At 37.9% G+C, this 22,781-nt stretch overlaps 1 protein-coding gene across 1 annotated transcript in view; it reads right to left on the bottom strand.

Annotated features, from left to right (window-relative positions):
- SLC25A26 (solute carrier family 25 member 26) overlaps positions 1-22,781 on the bottom strand; it is a 298,689-nt gene that overhangs the window by 28,456 nt on the left and 247,452 nt on the right. Inside the window, exon 16 of the mRNA XM_082412391.1 lies at positions 445-493. Within this exon, the coding sequence (XP_082268517.1) occupies positions 445-493 (49 nt within the window). The remainder of the gene's footprint in view (positions 1-444; positions 494-22,781) is intronic.

Genomic DNA, 22,781 nt, shown 5'->3' with positions numbered 1-22,781 from the left:
GCGGGAAGGTCTTGGCCTTCGAGGCCTACAAATATTCAGAGCCTTGCTTTCCTTCCTTTTCCATTTACCCTCATTGTTATTCCTTAACCTCTACACACACACACACACACACACACACACACACACACACACACACAGCGAAGTGAAATAAAATTCAAGTGGGTGGAAAAAGAGTTACAATACAGAGGAAAGTAAAGTTTTTCCTAAACATCTCAGGATTTCAGTTACGCCTGCTCTGCTTATTTCCCAGACCACAGACACCTAAACAAGTTTAAAACACTGAACTGGCATGTAAATCCCACTCACGAAATATTTCCAACTCCTAATAATTTTGAGTTTTTAAACCGCTACTCAATATTATATTCTACTATTCCACACCGAAACTACTGGGTATTAATTATCATAAGATAATTAGAGAGAAATTTTAGACGAAGATTGGAAAACTTACTTTTAAGGACTCCCACAGGGGAAACTGGACCAATGAGAAAGGAATCTGAAGAGAAGAAAAAAAAAAAAATCAAACAAATTAGGCAGGAAAGATCAGTTTGCTTAGCATGACTATATGAACCTATAATTATTACTTAGAAACATTATTTCATTTTAACTTTATGTACATAATGAAGCTACCATTAAACAAATTTATAAGTACAGGATGCATAGTTTTTAGAAAAAGAGTTAAACGGTAACTGCCTGTAAAATCTACTAATTTTTTGAGGCCAAGTGACATAAAATGATGCCCTCTTGAAACTGAAAGAGAAGCACAATATGAAGAGTGTCTGGCTACTGAAAGAAATGAGAAAATAAGTATTTTCCATCACAGGTAATGAAGACTTTAAACATGTGACATTTTTTTAAGAGTTTGAGCTGTCTACTCAGCGGGCCACATGCCAGGGTTGAAAAGAGAAGCAGGGAGGGGGAGAGAGAGTGGAGGAGGGGGGAGCCCGGAGGGAGGAGGGCAGCACAGGAAGCGGATAGTGGAGGAGAGGAGGGGAAGGGGAGGAAAGGAGAAAGGGAAGAGAGGAAAAGGGGAGGAGGGGAGAGAGAAGGAAAGGAGAGGGAGAGAGGGGAGGGAGAGGAGTGAGGAAGGACAGAGGGGACAAGGCAGGTGGATGGGAGGAGAGAGAGAAGAGGACGCAGCCAGAGCCACTTGCAGGAGGAAGCTGAGAAGCAAGGTCTGGGGACAGAACACGGGCGTGGGGAGGAAGGAACGGCTTCTCAGGGTGGAGGAGTGAGGGCTCTCAACAGACAGCAGCACAGATGGGCCTGAAAGCCTGATTTAGTCTCAAGCTTGGTCAGGGAGAAGAGTCATCCCTAGCAGTGAAGACAATCAGCATACTTAGACTAAGGATTTACAATTAGCTGTATAGCAATAAGCTAGAATTGTTACCAAGCACTTTTCACATGCCAGGCACTGTGCCAACCAGCACTTCATAGTTTTTATTTCACTGAATCCTCACAACAACCCTGTAAGATGGGTATTATTACCATCCCCATTTTACAGATCAAGAAATGGAGGTCCAGAGATGCTGTTTAACTTGCCTAAAGCACAGTTAGGAAGTAAAAAGCCCAGACAATCTGACTACAGGGCCCTGTCTGACTACTACTCTACCTAAAAGACATCTAATTGGATTTATCTGCATATAAATTCACTGCCAGTATAATCCATTTGCTTTTAATTAAACTTTCTCAAATTCTAAAATAGAACCCCACCCTCCATATTTCCGAAAATAAAAATACCTGAACTCCAGGGGATCCTACCCACTAACCTAGGTAATATCCACACACTATCCACTGGGCCTGCATAAGGCATGATGCGGCTCAAGCAGGTCGTGGCCCCAGTATAGTTGCTCTGTATCCAGTTCAGTTGTAAGTGAAAAGTAAATGTGGACTTTGATCAATAACAATATGCATAGGGGTATGTGAGTGTGTGTGTGTGTGTGTGTGTGTGTGTGTGTGTGTGTGTGTGTATGTCAGAGGCCACAATGTTGAAGGGATTAATGGGTATTTACCTTCCCATGAATTAAGAGCACTAAATTACTTCCAAAATATTTATATTTAATCAGAAATTAAGAGTCTAGCATCATCTGTCTTATTCTGCTGGAAGAAATGATGGGCCCTGGGCTTGACAGTGGTCACAGAAGGAAAAATCTGCCTTCCATTCAGGCAGGAAATGGCAGTGAGAGAGGGGAAAAAAAAAAAAAAAATCAATGTCCATAAACTAGTTTAAGTTGACAAACTAAAATCTCATGGAATTTTGTCATCTTCATAAATAAGCAGCGCCCCATCCTGTACATCAAAGTTCCATAATAGGAGACAAATTTAGTTGAGCTTTTTGTCACCAAAACATGAAAGCATCTGACACTGTCCATTCTGACACTAAAATGCTATATTTTCAATTAAATTATCAAAACCCAAAAGACTATACTTTTCGTTTCCTTTTTTGGCTGCGCTGCATGCTTGCGGGATCTTAGTTCCCCAACCAAGGATCAAACCTGGGCCCCCTGCAGTGGAAGTGATGAGTCCTAACCACTGGACCACCATTTTTAAAAATTTATAATATGTAATAAAGTACCAAAGAGGCCTAACGGTTGGTGGGATTAGAGATGGCTTTAATTTTCTTCTTTGTACTCTCTCCTCCCAAATGTAAATATGTCACATTTTAACAAGAATGTAAATATTTCACTTTTTTTTTAAACATCTTTATTGGAGTATAATTGCTTTACATTGCTGTGTTAGTTTCTGCTGTATAACAAAGTGAATCAGCTATACGTATACGTATATCCTCATATCCCCTCCCTCTTGCGTCTCCCTCTCACCCTCCCTATCCCACCCCTCTAGGTGGTCACAAAGCACCAAGCTGATCTCCCTGTGCTATGCTAATCTCCCTGTGCTATGCGGCTGCTTCCCACTAGCTATCTATTTTACATTTGGTAGTGTGTATATGTCAATGCCACTTTCTCACTTCGTCCCAGCTTACCCTTCCCCCTCCCCGTGTCCTTAAGTCCATTCTCTATGTCTGCGTCTTTATTCCTGTCCTGCCCCTAGGTTCTCCAGAACAATTGTTTTTTTAGATTCCATATATATGTGTTAGCATATGGTATTTGTTTTTCTCTTTCTGACTTACTTCACTCTGTATGACAGACTCTAGGTCCATCCACCTCACTACAAATAACTCAATTTCATTTCTTTTTATGGTTGAGTAATATCACATTGTATATATGTGCCACATCTTCTGTATCCATTCATCGGTCAATGGACACTTAGGTTGCTTCCATGTCCTGGCTATTGTAAATAGTGCTGCCATGAACATTGTGGTACGTGACTCTTTTTGAATTATGGTTTTCTCTGGGTATATGCCCAGTAGGGGGATTGCTGGGTCATATGGTAGTTCTATTTTTAGGTTTTTAAGGAACCTCCATACTGTTCTCCATAGTGGCTGTATCAATTTACATTCCCACCAACAGTGCAAGAGGGTTCCCATTTCTCTACACCCTTTCCAGCATTTTTTGTTTGTAGATTTTTTGATGATGGCCATTCTGACCAGTGTGAGGTGATAACTCACTGTAGTTTTGATTTGCATTTCTCTAATGATTAGTGATGTTGAGCATCCTTTCATGTGTTTGTTGGCAATCTGTATATCTTCTTTGGAGAAATGTCTATTTAGGTCTTCTGCCCATTTTTGGATTGGGTTGTTTGTTTTTTTGGTATTGAGCTGCATGAGCTGCCTGTATATTTTGGAGATTAATCCTTTGTCGGTTGCTTCATTTGCAAATATTTTCTCCCATTCTGAGGGTTGTCTTTTCGTCTTGTTTATGGTTTCCTTTGCTGTACAAAAACTTTTAAGTTTCATTAGGTCCCATTTGTTTATTTTTATTTCCATTTCTCTAGGAGGGGGTCAAAAAGGATCTTGCTGTGATGTATGTCATAGAGTGTTCTGCCTGTGTTTTCCTCTAAGGGTTTTAGAGTGTCTGACCGTACATTTAAGTCTTTAATCCATTTTGAGTTTATTTTTGTGTATGGTGTTAGGGAGTGTTCTAATTTCATTCTTTTACATGTAGCTGTCCAGTTTTCCCAGCACCACTTACTGAAGAGGTTGTCTTTTCTCCATTGTATATTCTTGCCTCCTTTATCAAAGATAAGGTGACCATATGTGCATGGGTTTATCTCTGGGCTTTGTATCCTGTTCCATTAATCTATATTTCTGTTTCTGTGCCAGTACCATACTGTCTTGATTACTGTAGCTTTGCAGTGTAGTCTGAAGTTAGGGAGCCTGATTCCTCCAGCTCCATTTTTCTTTCTCAAGATTGCTTTGGCTATTCGGGGTCTTTTGTGTTTCCATACAAATTGTGCAATTTTTTGTTCTAGTTCTGTGAAAAATGCCATTGGTAGTTTGATAGGGATCGCATTGAATCTGTAGATTGCTTTGAGTAGTATAGTCATTTTCACAATGTTGATTCTTCCAATCCAAGAACATGGTATATCTCTCCATCTGTTTGTATCGTCTTTCTTTCATCAGTGTCTTATAGTTTTCTGCATACAGGTCTTTTGTCTCCCTAGGTAGGTTTATTCCCAGGTATTTTATGCTTTTTGTTGCAATGGTAAATGGGAGTGTTTCCTTAATTTCTCTTTCAGATTTTTCATCGTTAGCGTATAGGAATGCAAGAGATTTCTGTGCATTAATTTTGTATCCTGCTACTTTACCAAAGTCATTGATTAGCTCTAGTAGTTTTCTGGTAGCATCTTTAGGATTCTCTATGTATAGTATCATGTCACCTGCAAACAGTGACAGTTTTACTTCTTCTTTTCCGATTTGGATTCCTTTTATTTCTTTTTCCTCTCTGACTGCTGGGGCTAAAACTTCCAAAACTATGTTGAATAATAGTGGTGAGAGTGGGCAACCTTGTCTTGTTCCTGATCTTAGTGGAAATGGTTTCAGTTTTTCACCATTAAGAACAATGTTGGCTGTGGGTTTGTCATATATGGCCTTCATTATGTTGAGGTAGGTTCCCTCTATGCCTACTTTCTGGAGAGTTTTTATCATAAATGGGTACTGAATTTTGTTGAAAGCTATTTCTGCATCTATTGAGATGATCATATGGTTTTTATCCTTCAATTTGTTAATATGGTGTATCACATTGATTGATTTGCATATACTGAAGAATCCTTGCATTCCTGGGATAAATCCCACTTGATCATGGTGTAATCATACCTTTTAATGTGTTGTTGGATTCTGTTTGCTAGTATTTTGTTGAGGATTTTTGCATCTATGTTCATCAGCAATACTGGCCTGTAGTTTTCTTTTTTTGTGACATCTTTGTCTGGTTTTGGTATCAGGGTGATACTGGCCTCATAGAATGGGTTTGGGAGTGTTCCTCCCTCTGCTATATTTTGGAAGAGTTTGAGAAGGATAGGTGTTAGCTCTTCTCTAAATGTTTGATAGAATTCACCTGTGAAGCCATCTAGTCCTGGGCTTATATTTCACATTTGTAAAATGAAAAAAGGTCCTATAACTTACTGTAATAAGGCCTGTAACTTATTACTTATTGTAACTTATTGAACATTAGCCTTCTTCACTTCTTGATTAAAATAAACCATATACTGAACTGTGTGTTATTGGCACTTTTTTGGTACTTAATAAATAATACCAGATTTTGAATCCTGTAGATGGGTATTTTGCCCATTTTCCGCCATTAAAAGTTATTCATTAAATTGTTCCTTCAATTTAAAGAAGTAATTTTAAAAATCACACATTTGAAATGGCCAAAACTGTTCAATTGGGTATTTATTTTAAAAAGTGAGCTGACAGTAAATTCCAACTTCACTCTAAAACAAGATTAATTGACAGTCTCAGGTAATTAAATGTGCTGTAAATGCTTGAATACTTAAATATATTTCTGGCTTCTGGTAATGAAATATCGCTCATAAGATAAACTCCTGATGTGTGAAAATGTTTCAAACATTCTTCAAGTCAAAATCTTACTGAATGCCTTGTCATTTACAATATGAAGAAATAATGAAAATGTGTTCCACTCATGTGACAGTAGTACTGCCAGCAAATATGGCTCCACGGCTAAAACAAATTCTTCTCCCAACTTCTACAGAACATGGGCCGGTCAGAAGGCAAGTTCCCTCCCCATGTCTGGTTTGGAGTTTCAAAACAGTGATGTTTCTTCAAAACGTGGAAATTTAAACGCCATACAGATGTAAGCTGTTATTCTAAAATGTTTTATAGATGAATAAAATGAATAGCTGCACTCAGAGGTCTTATATTCCAAAACACAACATACCCATTTTATTGCACCAAAAGTTACAAAATGACTCACTGTTGTGACCTTTTTAATGCCTCCATTTAAGATGTTTTGTTTGAATAAGGTTGTTAAGACCCAGGGCCCTAACAAGTGAGAAGCAGTAAACTCAGCTACCATCAAAGAGGCAGATGTAGAGGGGGAAAAAACCTGCTAAAATTCAACATGGATTCCACTAGTAATAAACACAGCAATAATTCCATACGAGAGTGCATGTGAGGATTCCATGTGAAGTAGAGAAAGTGAAAGCTGAGTGGTAAACAGGCGAAGGAAGTGTTGGGCATTACTAATGAAATAAAGAAGGTACAAAATTACATTATGAGCACGATTTACCTATTACCAAGTGTTTGGACTAGATTATCCTTGAAGCCAATCAATGCTTATAATCCTATGATCTTAAAATAAATGCCTATAACCTTATAGTCCTTTAACAAATAATAATGTGATTTATAATATAACTGAAAGGATATGAAGATATGATTTCTAAGATATCATTTAGCTCTAGAATTCTATGGCTCAATGGACAGATCAAATTAGAATACCAATACATTTTTAAAAAATAAGACTTGATCGTAAGCTGCAAAGAACACAATGGATCCTACAAGTGACCCAAAGGGGAGTCTCCTTTCTGTTGCAAGACAGTGTCCAAATTTCTGTGCTTGATTTCGGGTTTTCCATTCTAGTGTTGCAAAGATAACAAAGCCAGTTCTCCTGTTAAATACTCTGTGTCTCTTTCCATTCAAGCCCAGTGGTAACCAAGAACAAGTGAATTTGAAGACCTGAAAACATTTTGCCCCAAAGTGACTACCATTCTTTAAAAAAGAAAAAAAAAAAAAAAAGAAAAAGGTGAGACCCATTCAAATCTGGTCTGCTGCCATCTGACATACCAGGAAAGCATTCTAATAATAAATATATATTGATTTTTTAATTTAACAACTATAATTCATTGACATGCACTGTACATAGAGAGCAGAATGTATACCTAATAAAGGAAAGTAACCTAAAAGTAGAAAAAATTTAAAGTGACTCACTCCTCAGGTTTATAAACCATACTAAAATTCCAAAAGCATCTTTCCAAAGAAAGCACTAAATGGACACAAGAGTATCAAAATAAAATAGGGAAGGAGATGAGTGTGAGCAGTTTGATTCTCAAGTAAGATTAGATCTCAGAGGCAGGAGCACTGAAAGTATCAAAACTTCTACAAAGATATAGTAAGCGAAACAGGGTGGTAGTGGCATCAACACAGACATACAGACAATGGAACAGAATGAAGAGCCCAGAAATAAATCCTTGAATATATGTTCGAATGATCTGTGACAAGAGTGCAAAGACCACTCAATGGGGAAAGGACAATTTCTTCAACTAGTAGTGTTAGGAAAATGTATATTCACATACAAAGGAATCAAGTTGGACCCTTACATTACACTATATACAAAAAATTAACTCCAAATGAATCAAAGATCTAAATGTAAGACTCAAAACCATAAAAGTCTTAGAAGAGGGGAAAACCTTCATGATATTAGATTTGGCAATGATTTATTGGATATTACACCAATCCACAGGCAACAAAACTAGACAAATGGGACTACATTAAAATTCCAAACTTTGCATCAAAGGACAAAATCAACAGATTGAAAAGGCAACCTATGGAATGGTAGAAAATATTTGCAAATCATCAATCTGATAAAGAGTTAATATTCAGAATACATAAACAACTTCTACAACTCAACAGTAACAAAAAATCCTATTTTTCAAACGGGCAAAGGATTTGAATAGACATTTCTCCAAAAAAGATATACAAATAGCCAACACGCACATGAAAAGATGTCCAACATTACTAATCTTTAGGGAAATGCAAATCAAAACCAAAATGAGATATCACTCATTATGAAACTACTATGAAAGAAAGAGAAAGAGAGGTAAAGAGAGAGGGAAAGAAGAAAGGAAGGAAGGAAGGAAGGAAGGAAGGAAGGAAGGAAGGGAGGGAGGGAGGGAGGGAGGGAGGAAACAAGTATGAACAAGGATGTGGAGAAACTGGAACCCCGTGCTGTATTGGTGAGAATGTAAAATGGAGTAGCCACTTGGAAAAGAGTACGGCAGTTCCTCAAAAGATTAAAAATAGAATTACCATGTGATTCAGCAATTCTACTTCTGGGTATATACACTAAAGAATTGAAAGCAAGGTCTCAGAGAGAGATTTGTACATTTATTTTCATAGTAGCATTATTCAGAATAGCCAAAAGGTGGAAGCAACCCAAGTGTCCACTTATGCATGAAAGGATACACAAAATATGGGATATACATAAAACAAAATACTATTCAGCCTTAAAAAGAAGGTAATTCTGACATGTTACAGAACAGATGAACCTGGAGGACATTATGGTAAGTGAAATAAACCAGTCAGAAAAAGACAAATATTGAAGGATTCCACTTATATGAGGTATTTAGCATAGTCAAATTCATAGACACACAAAGTAGAATGGTGGTTGCCGGGGGCGGGGGGGGGGCTGGGTTAAGATGGGAAAGGGGAGTTGTTGTTTAATGATTATTACACAACTTTAAGAGTTTCAGGTTTGCAAAATGAAGTGTTTTGAAGACAACTGCACAACAATGTAAAAACACTTAACACGGGCTTCCCTAGTGGCGCGGTGGTTAAGAATCTGCCTGCGAATGCAGGGGACATGGGTTCGAGCCCTGGTCCGGGAAGATCCCACATGCCGCGGAGCAACTAAGCCCGTGCGCCACAACTACTGAGCCTGCGTTTCTAGAGCCCGCAAGCCACAACTACTGAAGCCCTCGTGCCACAACTACTGAAGCCTGTGCGCCTAGAGCCCGTGCTCTGCAACAAGAGAAGCCACCGCAATGAGAAGCCCACGCACCGCAACGAAGACTAGCCCCCGCTCACCGCAACTAGAGAAAGCCCGCAGGCAGCAACGAAGACCCAAAAATAAATAGATAAATAAATACATTTATTAAAAAAAAAAAACACTTAACACAACTGAATTGTACACTTCAAAATGGTTAAAATGGTATGTATTATGTGTATTTTATCACAATTTTTAAATTTTTAAAGAATTTTTAAAAGATATTGTTACTAAAAAGACAAGCCACAGACTAAAAGAAAATATTCACAAAACACATATCTGAAAAAGGACTTCTATTCAGAATAAAGGACTTTCAAAACTCAATCATAAAAAGAAAGAAAAACAAATAACCCAATTTTTAAAATGCACAAAAGACTTGAACAAGCACTTCACAAAGAAAGTTACACAAATCACTAATATAAGCACAAAAAAGATATTCAACATCATTAGTCATCAGGGAAGTGTTAATTAAAACACACTGAGAAAACAATCTGGTGTTTCCCCCCAAAGTTAAACATACAACTTGGCAATTCCACTCTTAGGTATACAGCCAAAACCAGGGACTCAAACAGATACCTGTACACCAATCTTCACTGCAGCATTACTGACAATAACCAAATAACCCAAGTGTTCATCAACAAATAAATGGATAAACAAAATGTGGTCTGTCCCTACAGTGGAATACTATTCAGTCATAAAAAGGAATGAAGTTGTGATATATGTATGCTACAATATGGATGAACCCTGAAAACATCATGCTACGTGAAAAAGCCAGATACAAAAGGACAAATATTCTATGATTCCATTTACATGAAATAGCTAGAGTAGGCAAACTTAGACAAAAACTAGATTAAAAGTTACAGGGCTCAGGAAAGAGGAGAGTAGGGAGTGATTGCTTTATGAGTACAGAGTTTCTGTTTGCAATGATGAAAAAGTTGGGGAGTAGACTGTACTGATGATTGCACCACAGTGTCAATTACACTGCAGTGTATACCTAAAGTGGTTAAATTAGCCAATTTCATGTGATATCTATTTTACCACAATTTAAAAACTATTTTTTAAAAAGCACACATTGAGGTGCCATTATACAACCACTAAACTGGCTGAAATAAAAACGACTGACAAAACCAAATAATCGTAAGGATGTGGAGCAACCACAACTCTCAGATTTTGACAATGGGAACTTAAAATGGAACAATCACTTTCAAAAGGGGTTTGCTAAGTTTTTATTTGATCCAGAAATTCCACTCCTAGGTATTTATTCAAGAGCCATGACAATATATGTCCACAGTAAGATCTGTACATGAATGTCAAAGCCGCCTTAATCACAATAGTTAATGTCCATCAACAGAAGAAAAGCTATACAAATTGTGGTATATTCATACAGTGGAACATTAGGAATAAAGTAGAAAGAACTACTGATACATGCTGTAACACTGATGATTCTCACACACATCATATCAAGTAAAAGAAGCCAGACACAAAAAGGATTTATACTACAAGACTCTATTTACAGAAAGTTCAAGGAAAAGGCAAAACTAACCTGAGTGGGCAGAGTAACTGTGATGGGATATCAGAAAACATTCTAGGGATATGGAAATATTCACTATCATATCAGGGGTGTGGATGACATGAGCATATCCATTCTTCAAAAGTGTACATCTATGATGTGTGCATTTCAACGCAGACAAATGTTATCTACAAATACACTATGAAAAATACAGTAGTAATCACAGTGAAGAGTGGGTAGAGATATAGATGAATAAAAATGACAGAATACTGATAACTGTCAAAGCTTGGTGATGAGCACTTTGGGGTTTGTTATACTATTCATTTACCTTGTGTATGATTTAAATTTTTCTTAAGTTAAAAAAAAGTGTGCAAGTAAAGCACGATTATTAAAATTCATATACAGAAGCCTAGAACTAAAGGTCAAAGCGGGCTTCTTATCTCCAGTTAACCAAAGTTAAGTGACACTAATAGTTTGGGATATAGCTTCTCATTTATCTCAACATACTTAGGTTTAGTTTTGTTTTGTTTTTTTCAATTAAACGTTAGTATACATACAGTTCCAAAATTTAAAATTTTCCCTAAACAATGTCTAGTGATATTTCCATGTTGATCAATATAGATCTGTCATTTCTGACCATTGCACAGTATTTTATAACATTTAACTATCCCTTCATAGTTGATGTCCAATTTCATCTCTCATAAAACACTATTTTTGTTTAATCAATCATTCTGATACGTAGGAGATTCTAGATATATCATACAGATTGTAAATATATAATTTCTAAACATACCTAATAACAACGTGGAAGGCTAATGCCCAACATTAACCCTTCATCAGCATAATCATCCTTATAAATGCCCAGTGTTAATATGCAGGAATATCAGAGCACAAAGATATCTTCCTTTAGGCATCATTTAACAAATCAATCAAAATGAAAATCACAGTATCACATTGGCTTTCACATATCTTGTGAATAATTCTAACACATCATTCAACATTAACTGATTCTGAGCAAATGTTCAATACTTGCATTAAGATTTAATCCTGCTTCCAGGGGTCTGTAAACAATTACTTATGCAGCAGAATTATGGTATCAAGAATTACCAATATATGTCTGACTTACAGAATATAAATATAAGGTCACAAGTATACACAAGTTGTGCTCTATCTTTAAAAAAAAAACAAAACTATTTTTGTTAGCTGGGATTCTTAAGAAATAAAATTAGAAATACTTTTTAAAGTTTTCCATTTAATTCAAGAGAGTTAAATAAAATCTGTCTTTATATAAATATACACACGTACACACACACATATACACTGATTCCTTTCCATTTATTTTCCTGGCTTCTTTAATGAACTATGGATCACCCCACAATTCTTATGATAATCATTCAGCAATTGGGACGACTCTTGTTAATGAAACCTGAATTTTCTTTTTGAGTATACAAAGCAAAGGAAGAAGTTCATTTTCAGTTCTTCACAGAGTCACTTCCAACATGTTAGGCAGTGTTGATTTAAGTCTTTTAAGGAAACAGCCAAAGAGTAATTGAAGGAGGTGCCTGAGACTCAGAATTTCAAAACCAGCATTCCTGTCAAGAGGTGAGGACTCTGGCACAGGGTCAGGAAACAGATGTTCTCAGTTAGCATTTGCAGGCAACTTTAATCCCTTACAAAATATAATCAGGTTGTTCTTAAGATGTTTTTCTGCTGCTGAGAATGGCTTTAGCAAGTAGAGTCCAGCTGTCTCTCCCACCTACCACTCCCTCCTTCCCTTCCAGCAGCCCAGTTAGCTCATGACTCAGAAAGCAAAGAAAAATGAGTAACCAATCCCTCAAGAAGTTCTACAATACAGAGTAGACTACTGTATCACCAACTGTCCTTGTTAACTAAGGCACATGTTTATTTATCTAGGTTTTCCTCATTTCTGAAGCAATTTGGTTTTTGGTAATAAAGATGTTCTAACTGATGGCTTCCCAAACTCTAAGAAGTAAAAATAAAATTAGATAAATACGATTTAAAAGACTAGCCAACAGTAATAAACATCTCACCTAACATTCAAAACATTTGTATAGGTACATCCTTTGGGTATTTAGGCAAAATTACAACTTAAAAAGAATCATGAAAAATAAAAAATTTGTATAGTGGTTAGGCTGTGCAGGTAGCTCACTTGCTCCCTCCATCCCTCCCTCCCACCTGCCTTCTTTCCTCTCCCAGCATCACCCTCAACCTCCCCAAAATAATCCAGTGGCAGTAAAAGCAAATTTGAAAGCAGCCCCATTAACATAAAATGACAACCAGGGGCTTCCCTGGTGGCGCAGTGGTTGAGAATCTGCCTGCCAATGCAGGGGACACGGGTTCGAGCCCTGGTCTGGGAAGATCCCACATGCTGCGGAGCAGCTGGGCCCGTGAGCCACAACTACTGAGCCTGCGCGTCTGGAGCCCGTGCTCCGCAACAAGAGAGGCCGCGATAGTGAGAGGCCCGCGCACCGCGATGAAGAATGGCCCCCGCTTGCCGCAACTAGAGAAAGCCCTCGCACAGAAACGAAGACCCAACATAGCCAAAAATAAATAAATAAATAAATAAATAAATAAATAAATAAATAAATAAATTGGGGGGGGTGGGGAGAAAACCGACAACCAGGAGCCTCATCACAAGTGGGAGGCTGACAAAGTTACAGTATGGTCAGAAGGAAGAGGGGATGGGGGAACAGAAGAAAAGATGGCAGTAAGCTTGATAAGGGCAGGAAGGTACAGGTGTCTTACTTGCTTACTTCTCATTATCTCCCACTACCTGGCCCAACAGTGCTCAGTAACTATTTACTACATGAGTGAATGGAGGAAAGGCAAAGGAATGGAAGAAGAGAAGGCAGGGAAAAAGGCAGGTGGCAGGATTAGGGTAGAACCCAGGTTTTCTGGCTCATAGTCCAATGAATACTCTCTCCACTCATGAACTACTGATCTAGAAGTATTTGTTAGAACAGTGCTTTGAGAGCTGAATGATAAGAAAAAAGAAAAGTGAGTATCAATTAACTACAAAAGGGAAAAAATATAAAAATATATCCTATTCATTATATTTGTTAGTGAAGTCAATAAGAGAGAAATACGCAGGTACACACACACACACAAATGCACACACATATACATCCCAAGAAATAGAAGCTTTGGAAAGCCACTCGATAAATGCTTCTCCAATTATCTCTTATTCATTTATGATAACAGAAAACAGCATTAAAGCCCAGGTGTTGAGAACTATAAATAATCTACTTTGTACAACTGAAGAAAAGCCATGCTTCCAGAAGAATCATTTCCGGTAGACTTTAAGGCATTAGATAAATGAGTGTAATAAACTGCCAGAAGACACTACCCCCGCTTTACTGGTTACCTTTTCTTCAAGTTCAGTTACATGGGTTGAGTACTATTACATAATTTGTCAATACTCTACCACAGGTAATCAGTGTTTGACCATAATTACAACACTAGTTTATGCTTATCAGCCAATTAAGAGATTAGGAGAGGGACTTCCCTGGCGGTCCAGGGGTTAAGAATCTCTCTGCCAATGCAGCGGACACGGGTTCCATCCCTGGTCCAGGAAGATCCCACATGCCGTGTGCCTAGAGCCCGTGCTCCGCAACAAGAGAAGCCACTGCAATGAGAAGCCTGCGCACCGCAACGAAGAGTAGCCCCCTCTGGCCACAACTAGAGAAAGCCTGTGCACAGCAACGAAGACCCAGCGCAGGCAAAAAAAAGAGAGAGATGAGAGAGAGAGAACAGACTTTAGCATCTGATACAGTTTTTTTTTAAGATGGGAAAAAAAAACATACTAGCTAATAAAAAAAGGAACAAGAAATTAAAGCAGATTTTATCAGTCAGCCTTGCTGCAGTATCAAAACAACCCTCAAATCTCCAGGGCATACAATACACTGTTTTTCCCACTCACATGACATGTCAGCTACAGGGTGGCTGTGGCTGCCCCCAGGCTGTGGCTTTTGCTCCACGTGTCTTCTTGTTCCAAGACCCAATCAGAAGGAACAGACCTTATGAGACATGCCATTCTCAAAGCAAAGGGCAGAAGCTACAGGGCTGATAGAAACTTGTTATGCCTCTTAAAGCTCTGTTCAGAACTAGAACACTGTCATTTCCACACACATTCACGGACCAAAACAAGTTGTAAGGCCAAGCCTGACTATGGGACAGGGAGGCACTGCAGATCATTTAACCACAGGCAGGGAAATATAACAGATAATCTTACAGGGAAAGAAGCAGAACTGAGAACTATGAAATAATTTATCCCACAGATCTTCCAACTTCCATGCCTAATGCTTTTCTCCCCATTGTGGGTAAGTCTAGGCAAAAGCACAAATCCACAACCATTAAGGGAATGAAAAAATGAAAAATCCAGGCTCAAAGAAGATCCTGGGAATACAATGACATGAACTCACCCACCTTTACCCCCACTCCATTTTCAATTTATCTGCTACAACAGATATAGTTCTGGTGCCTGCAGACAACTAAACGAAACTGAAGGCTTGGCTTCCTCAGAGTATAGAGGAAGGAACTGGAAAATGTGTTTTTTTAGTTTCTAGGAGCTGGGCCTAGTGCCTAAGGACTAGCGTCTTGGAACTAGCCTGGAACAAGGACTGTAAATTAATGCTTCTAGAAAAAGCCTGCCCATGGAGACCTTATGGCCCTTGGGCGGGGGTGAGGGCAGTGGCGGGGCGGGGGGGGGGGGGGGGGGCGCGCGCATGTCTCCCGGCTTCATTAGAGGCCAAGACCAAACCTAGACCTTGATGAGCTGACAAGGAAAATATGACAACACATAAGGAAGTTGAGCATCCAAAGAGACAGTGATCAGTCAGGACAAAGGGAACAAACCCACAGCTAAATATAGCTGTTTGAAGTGAGAGAAACCAATAGGGGTCAGAAAAATAATACGGGAACTTAGGGAGATTTAACCACACCAGAAAGAAGTCTTCCTGCATTGAAAAACAAGACTTTCCAAATAAACCATACAGTATATTAACTAAAGGAAAGAATGGATTGTGGCAAAGCTCCAAATTTGTGGTCTGGAAGATCAAATGGAAAAAACAGCTCAAAGCGGCAAAACAGAAATCATGATAGAAAAGATAAGAGACTTGGAAGACAGATTTAATGTGATGAACAGCAGTTCTAGCAGAAGAAAGATGAACAGATAGAGGAGAGGCAATAACAGAACACAACAGAAGAAAATTTGCTTGGACCAAAGAAAGACCTCAATCTGTAGATTTAAAGAGCTCACTTTACTCTAGACAAAGATCTAGGCGTAACCTTGTAAATTCCTGAACTATATAAGCTTATATACAAGAATATACAAGCTTGGAGGGAGCAAGAACTTACAGAGGAGAGAATTCAGAGAGGCATCAGACTTCTCATCTGCAACGTTGGAAGCTACAGCAATAGCTCTAACAGACTACTGAGGGAAAAATGGTAATGCACAAACACTACAACTGGCAGGTAAAAGAGATGGGTGGATACTCAGAAAATGTACCACCCACAAACCGCATATAGGAAAATATCTGTGAAAGAATTCTGACAAAGAACAAACAGATTAGAACAGAGACCTTCTAGGGGAGGACATCAGAGAGAGCAGTGATAAGAAAAAACTTTGTACTTGCACTTGCTTCCTTTCCCTATATTCAGCTTCATGTATCTGTATCAATTCCACTGACTCTACTAACCTTAAGAAAGACAAATGCTGCCAAGGACAACTGTAAATCTAATTCTAGGAAACCATCAATTATAAGGCACACCTTAATTTCAGAGATGTTAAAATGCAAAAACAAACAAAAAACAAAAACCAACCCTGCTTTTTAGAATTATGAAATATGATAGTTTTATATACAGTTTAGTCCAAATGAGTAATTATTAACTGTCCAGCAGCATGTAATAAATTCTAAATCAGAGTTCTTGAAACAAATATACAGCAAAGCAATATCTAGTAAGTGCTGAACTGAAAGTATTAAACTATCTCAGGAAAATCTAGGAGGTGAGACAGGGATTAAAAATAGAAGTAAAAGTATCCTAAAGATCTCAGCTAGGTATGGGGTACAGTGAAATATTCTCAAGTTCTCACCTTAATGAGGAGGGGTGGATGGAGGAGGTATAAAAATGAGCCAATCATATTAAAGTCAAGTTGGTGGAAGAAATCACTAGCATCTCATTTTCAAATAATGGTAAGTAACTATTTCTAATGATGAGTACAGAAAAGAAAAGGTTAATTATTAATGGGATGGAAATGTGTAGCAATTTTTAAAGTAAAAATAACAACAACAAATGCAAAATAACTTGATCAAACCAGCAAAAATTTAAAAAGGAAATAGAAACCACAAGTTAAACTACATAACAAACAAAGCAAGTTAAAAGAAAAACTATTTATACAAGTGAAGAAAGAAAATTATTCCATTAAAAGACCAAGTTATATTCTGTTTAAAATAAAACAAAATGATAAAGAAATGCTTAAAAGGATAGGCACAGGAATTAGGTTTAGAAGGTTAAAATGACTAAATGGTATCTTTTTAAGTGTCCTTAAGTAATGATAAAAGCCATGATTTATGAAGAAGATATCTTATAAACCTATACTCAACCAAAACCTTAGCAGTTAAATGAATAAAAAACAAACTGGGGCTCCCCTGATGGTGCAGCGGTTGAGAATCTGCCTGCCAGTGCAGGGGACACGGGTTTGAGCCCTGGTCTGGGAAGATCCCACATGCCGCGGAGCAACTGGGCCCGTGAGCCACAACTACTGAGCCTGCGCGTCTGGAGCCTGTGCTCCACAACAAGAGAGGCCGTGATAGTGAGAGGCCCGCACACCACGATGAAGAGTGGCCCCCGCTCGCCGCAACTAGAGAAAGCCCTCGAACAGAAACGAAGACCCAACACAGCCAAAAATAAATAAATAAATTTATATTAAAAAAAAAAAAAACTAGATAGGAATGCCTGCTGTCAGCAGTATTAGTGAACATTCCATAACGGGTGACATGTAAGACATGAAAATAAAATAACTGGTAGGAACACAAGAAAAAGAGGAGAGGAAAGGAGAAGGAAAAAGAACCCTTTTTCCTCGCCTGCCACAGAAAACCCAAGAGTTTCTAGTAAGACAGTTCTAGGTTTAATCAGAAAATTGGGCAATATGGCTGGTTACTGGGAAAATTAAAAAGTCAGTATCTTTTAAAACTATTCTATCAATAAGCGCCTAAAAAGAAAAGGGGGGTAGGGGGCCTCCATTCACAACAGTAACAAAAACTAGAAAATACCTAAGAATAAATTCAAAAAAGGGGCATACGACCTATAATATATGAACAGAATTATGAAATTATATCAAAAGACATCAAACAAGGTCTGAAAAAATATAGAAATTATACTGTATTCTTGTCAGTTCTCCCAAGCTTAATACATATATTTAATATTCTTTCAGTTATAAAACTATCCTTTAAAAATTGTATACCGATCTTAACATTTATATAGATGAAAATATACACATGCATAGCCAAGAATATTCTGAAAAAGAAGAGCAAGGGGGATGGGGGGAAGCAGAATTCAGGTTCAGATATCAGAATATACTATAAAGCTACTTCAAACAAATAAATACATTATTAGTCTAAAAGTAGATAAAACTATTAACACAACAGAATAGTGAACCAAGTAATAAATTTCAACACATATGAGAATTTAATTTATGAAAAGGTACAGAAAGGTGCTAGTATAATACACTATGAGCAACTAGAAGAAAACAGAACCCCATCTTACTCCAGGTACAAAATATAAACACTAGACCAAAGATGCTACTAAAAAACTACTAGAGCTCATCAATGAATTCGGTAAGGTTGCAGGATACAAAATATAAAGAAATCTCTTGCATTTCTATAAACTAACAACAAAAGATCAGAAAGAGAAATTAAGGAAACAATCCCATTTACCATCACATCAAAAAGAATAAAATACCTAGGAATAAACCCACCTTAGGTGCAAAAGACCTGTACTCTGAAAACTATAAGACACTGATGAAAGAAATCAAAGATGACACAGATGGAAAGATATACCATGTTCTTGGATTGGAAGAATCAATACTGTCAAAAGGACTATATTACCCAAGGCAATCTACAGATGCAATGCAATCCTTATCAAATTACCAATGGTATTTTTCACAGAACTAGAACAAAAAATTTAAAAATTTGTATGGAAATGCAAAAGACCCAGAATAGCCAAAGCAATCCTGAGGGAAAAAAAACAAAAAAAAAGAAAAAAATGGAGCTTGAGGAATCAGGATCCCTAACTTCAGACACAAAACTGGCACACACACAAAAATATATAGATCAGGGCTTCCCGGTGGCGCAGTGGTTGAGAATCTGCCTGCCAATGCAGGGGACACGGGTTCGAGCCCTGGTCTGGGAAGATCCCACATGCCGCGGAGCAACTAGGCCCGTGAGCCACAACTACTGAGCCTGTGTGTCTGGAGCCTGTGCTCCGCAACAAGAGAGGCCCGCACATCGCGATGAAGAGTGGCCCCCGCTTGCCGCAACTAGAGAAAGCCGTTGCACAGAAACAAAGACCCAACACAGCCCAAAATAAAATAATAAATAAATAATAAATTAATTAAAAAAAAAATATATATATATATATATAGATCAATGGAACAGGATGGAAAGCCCAGAAATAAACCCATGCACCTATGGTCAATTAATCTACAACAAAGGAGGCAAGAATATACAATGGAGAAAAGACAGTCTCTTCAATAAGTGGTGCTGGGAAAACTGGACAGCAACATGTAAAAGAATGAAATTCGAACACTCCCTAACACCATACACAAAAATAAACTCAAAATGGATAAAAGACCTAAATATAAGACAGGATACTATAAAACTCTTACAGGAAAACATAGGTAGAACACTCTTTGAGATAAATCACAGCAATATCTCTTTGAATATATCAATTTCCTAGAGTAATGAAAATAAAAACAAAAATAAACAAATGGGACCTAATTAAACTTAAAAGCTTTTGCACAGCAAAGGAAACCATAAAGAAAACGAAAAGACAACCCACAGAACGGCGGAAAATATTCGCAAACAAAGTGACCGACAAGGGATTAATCTCCAAAATATATAAACAGCTCATGCAGCCCAATATCAAAAAAAACAAACAACCCAATCAACAAATGGGCAGAAGACCTAAATAGATATTTCTCCAAAGAAGATATACAGACGGCCAAAAGGCACATGAAAAGATGCTCAACATCGCTAATTATTAGAGAAATGCAAATCAAAACTACAGTGAGGTTTCACCTCACACCGGTCAGAATGGCCATCCTCAAAAAGTCTGCCAACAGTAAATGCTGGAGATGGTGTGGAGAAAAGGGAACCTTCCTACACTGTTGGTGGGAATGTAAATTGGTATAATCACTATGGAGAACAGTACGGAGGTTCCTTAAAAAACAAAAAATAGAACTACCATATGATCCAGCAATCCCACTCCTGGGCATATATCCAGAGAAAACCATAATTCAAAAAGCTACATGCACCCCAATGTTCACTGCAGCACTATTTACGATAGCCAAGACATGGAAACAACCTAGATGCCCATCATCAGAGGAATGGATAAAGAAGATGTGGTACATATATACAATGGAATATTATTCAGCCATTAAAAAGAATGAAATAGGGCTTCCCTGGTGGCACAGTGGTTGGGAGTCTGCCTGCCAATGCAGGGGACACGGGTTCGAGCCCTGGTCTGGGAAGATCCCACATGCCGCGGAGCAGCTAGGCCCGTGAGCCACAACTACTGAGCCTGCGCGTCTGGAGCTTGTGCTCCGCAACGGGAGAGGCCACGACAGTGAGAGGCCCGCGCACTGCGGTGAGGAGTGGCCCCCGCTCGCCGCAGTTGGAGAAAGCCCTCGCACAGAAATGAAAACCCAACACAGTCAAAAATAAATAAATAAATAAATTAATTAATTAATTAATTTAAAAAAGAATGAAATAATGCCATTTGCAGCAACATGGATGGACCTAGAGATTAACATACTACGTGAAGTAAGTCAGATAGAGAAAGACAAATATCATATGATATCACTTACATGTGGAATCTAAAAAGATGATAAAAATGAACTTATTTACAAAACAGAAACAGACTCACAGACTTTGAAAACAAACTTACGGTTACCAAAGGGGAAAGGTGGCAGGGGGAGGGATAAATTAGGAGGTTGGGATTAACATATACACACTACTACATATAAAATAATCAACAAGAACCTACTGTATAGCACAGGGAACTCTACTCAATATTTTGTAATAACCTATATGGGAAAAGAATCTGAAAAAGAATGGATATGTGTGTGTGTGTGTGTGTGTGTGTGTGTGTGTGTGTGTGTGTGTATAAAACTGAACCACTTTGCTGTACACCTGAAAGTAACACAGCACTGTAAATCCACTACACCACAATATAAAATAAAAATTTAAAAATTTTGTTTTGATAAAAACCCTGCAAAAAAAAAAAAAAATCTAAGAGACCTTAAACCCAGAAGCTACAAATGAGAAGACAGGCATATATACTACAAAAAAAAATTTTAAATTTCTATAGCAAACAAAAGAAAATGCAAAAGAACAGACAAAAGATTTAGGGGAAACATTTCCAATATGGAGGACACAGGCTTAATATTCACAAATACAAAGAACTCTTACAAACTGACAAGATGAGCACCCAGGAAAAAAATGGCAAAGGACAAAAAAGAAGCAAATTCACAGAAGAGTAATTCCCAGTGGTCAGTGCAGCCAACAAATAAACAAGACGACAAACTCAGAGAAATGCAAACTCAACTACCAAGGAGGTATCACTGAACATAAACCAGATCTGCAAAATTGATAAGATCTGTTCCTGCTGCAGACAGGAATGCGAGGGAAAGGGTCCTCTCAGACATTCCTGGTGGATGTGTGAATTGCTAGTTTTAAAAGAATATTGTAATATAGAAACAACTGTTTAAAAACATATCTTTATATACAGCAAACCCACTCTGAAAAATTCATCCCACAGAAATAAAGCATTTCTGTTCAGGGATGTTTACTGCAACACTGTTCATAGTGACTAATGTCTAGAAGCAAACTATGTGAATGCCATTAACAGGGAAAGAGTTGGATTCATGAAAATAATCCCCTACCAGAAAACAGTAAGCAGCCATTTAAAAGAATGAGTCAGAACTCTGATGGCGGACATGAAGGGCCGTCTTTAACTATTTTTTAAAAGAAAGAAAAACAAAACATAGAAAAATATGTATCATGTAAGCCATCTTTTATAAAACGTAAAACACATATGTTTTGCATACATGAAGAAAACATTATAAAATTTAAAAAGAAAAGGTAAAAATTACAAAGATATACCAGGACAGGATGTCTGAGATGTCAGGAAAAGTAGTATGGAATTTATCCTGTGTCACCTTGGAGCCCTAGTGCCGACCACAAACGGTGAACACATTTCAAGCATTCAAAAAATGTTTTAGAGAAAACAGAGAAAGAGAGAGAGAAAAAAAAAAAAAAAGCCTGGCAGTGGAGGGAAAACCAGGGCAGGATTCTACTGCTAGGACAGGAAATTTACATGATGATGAGCATCTTGTAAGGCCAGAAATTAAGAAAATACTCAAAACCAAAAAAACAAAAACAAAGCCCCAACACTCACATTGAACAGGGTATGTCAGAGGGACAAAGGAGCCAAGGGAAAGAGTACCCAATAGTTCAAACTAGAACAATTCAAACAGTAAAACAAATACAGTAGTATTGGATCAGAGTCCGAAGTATAAAATAAACATCCAGGAATCATACTAATAAATGATTGAATAAATGATTAAATTAGGAAGAGACAAACCTGTACAGAAGAATTCCAAATAATTCATGTAGATGCCCTGCCCTCAAGAAGGTGGAGCATAAGTCCCTACTCCTTAAGTGTGGGCTGCTCACAGTGACTTCCTTCTAAGGAGGACAGTGTGGGAAAAGGAAAGAGTAACTTCCCAGTGGAGAAACCCTATATGTAGACAAGCACTACCTCAGCCAGGTGGTCAAGGTCGACATTAACAGTGATAAGTC

Source organism: Balaenoptera physalus, assembly GCF_965194825.1.
Source record: "Balaenoptera physalus genome assembly, chromosome: 11".
Taxonomy (NCBI): domain Eukaryota; kingdom Metazoa; phylum Chordata; class Mammalia; order Artiodactyla; family Balaenopteridae; genus Balaenoptera; species Balaenoptera physalus.
Note: the sequence above shows the minus strand (reverse complement) of the source record. Positions and strands in the feature narration are given on the sequence as shown.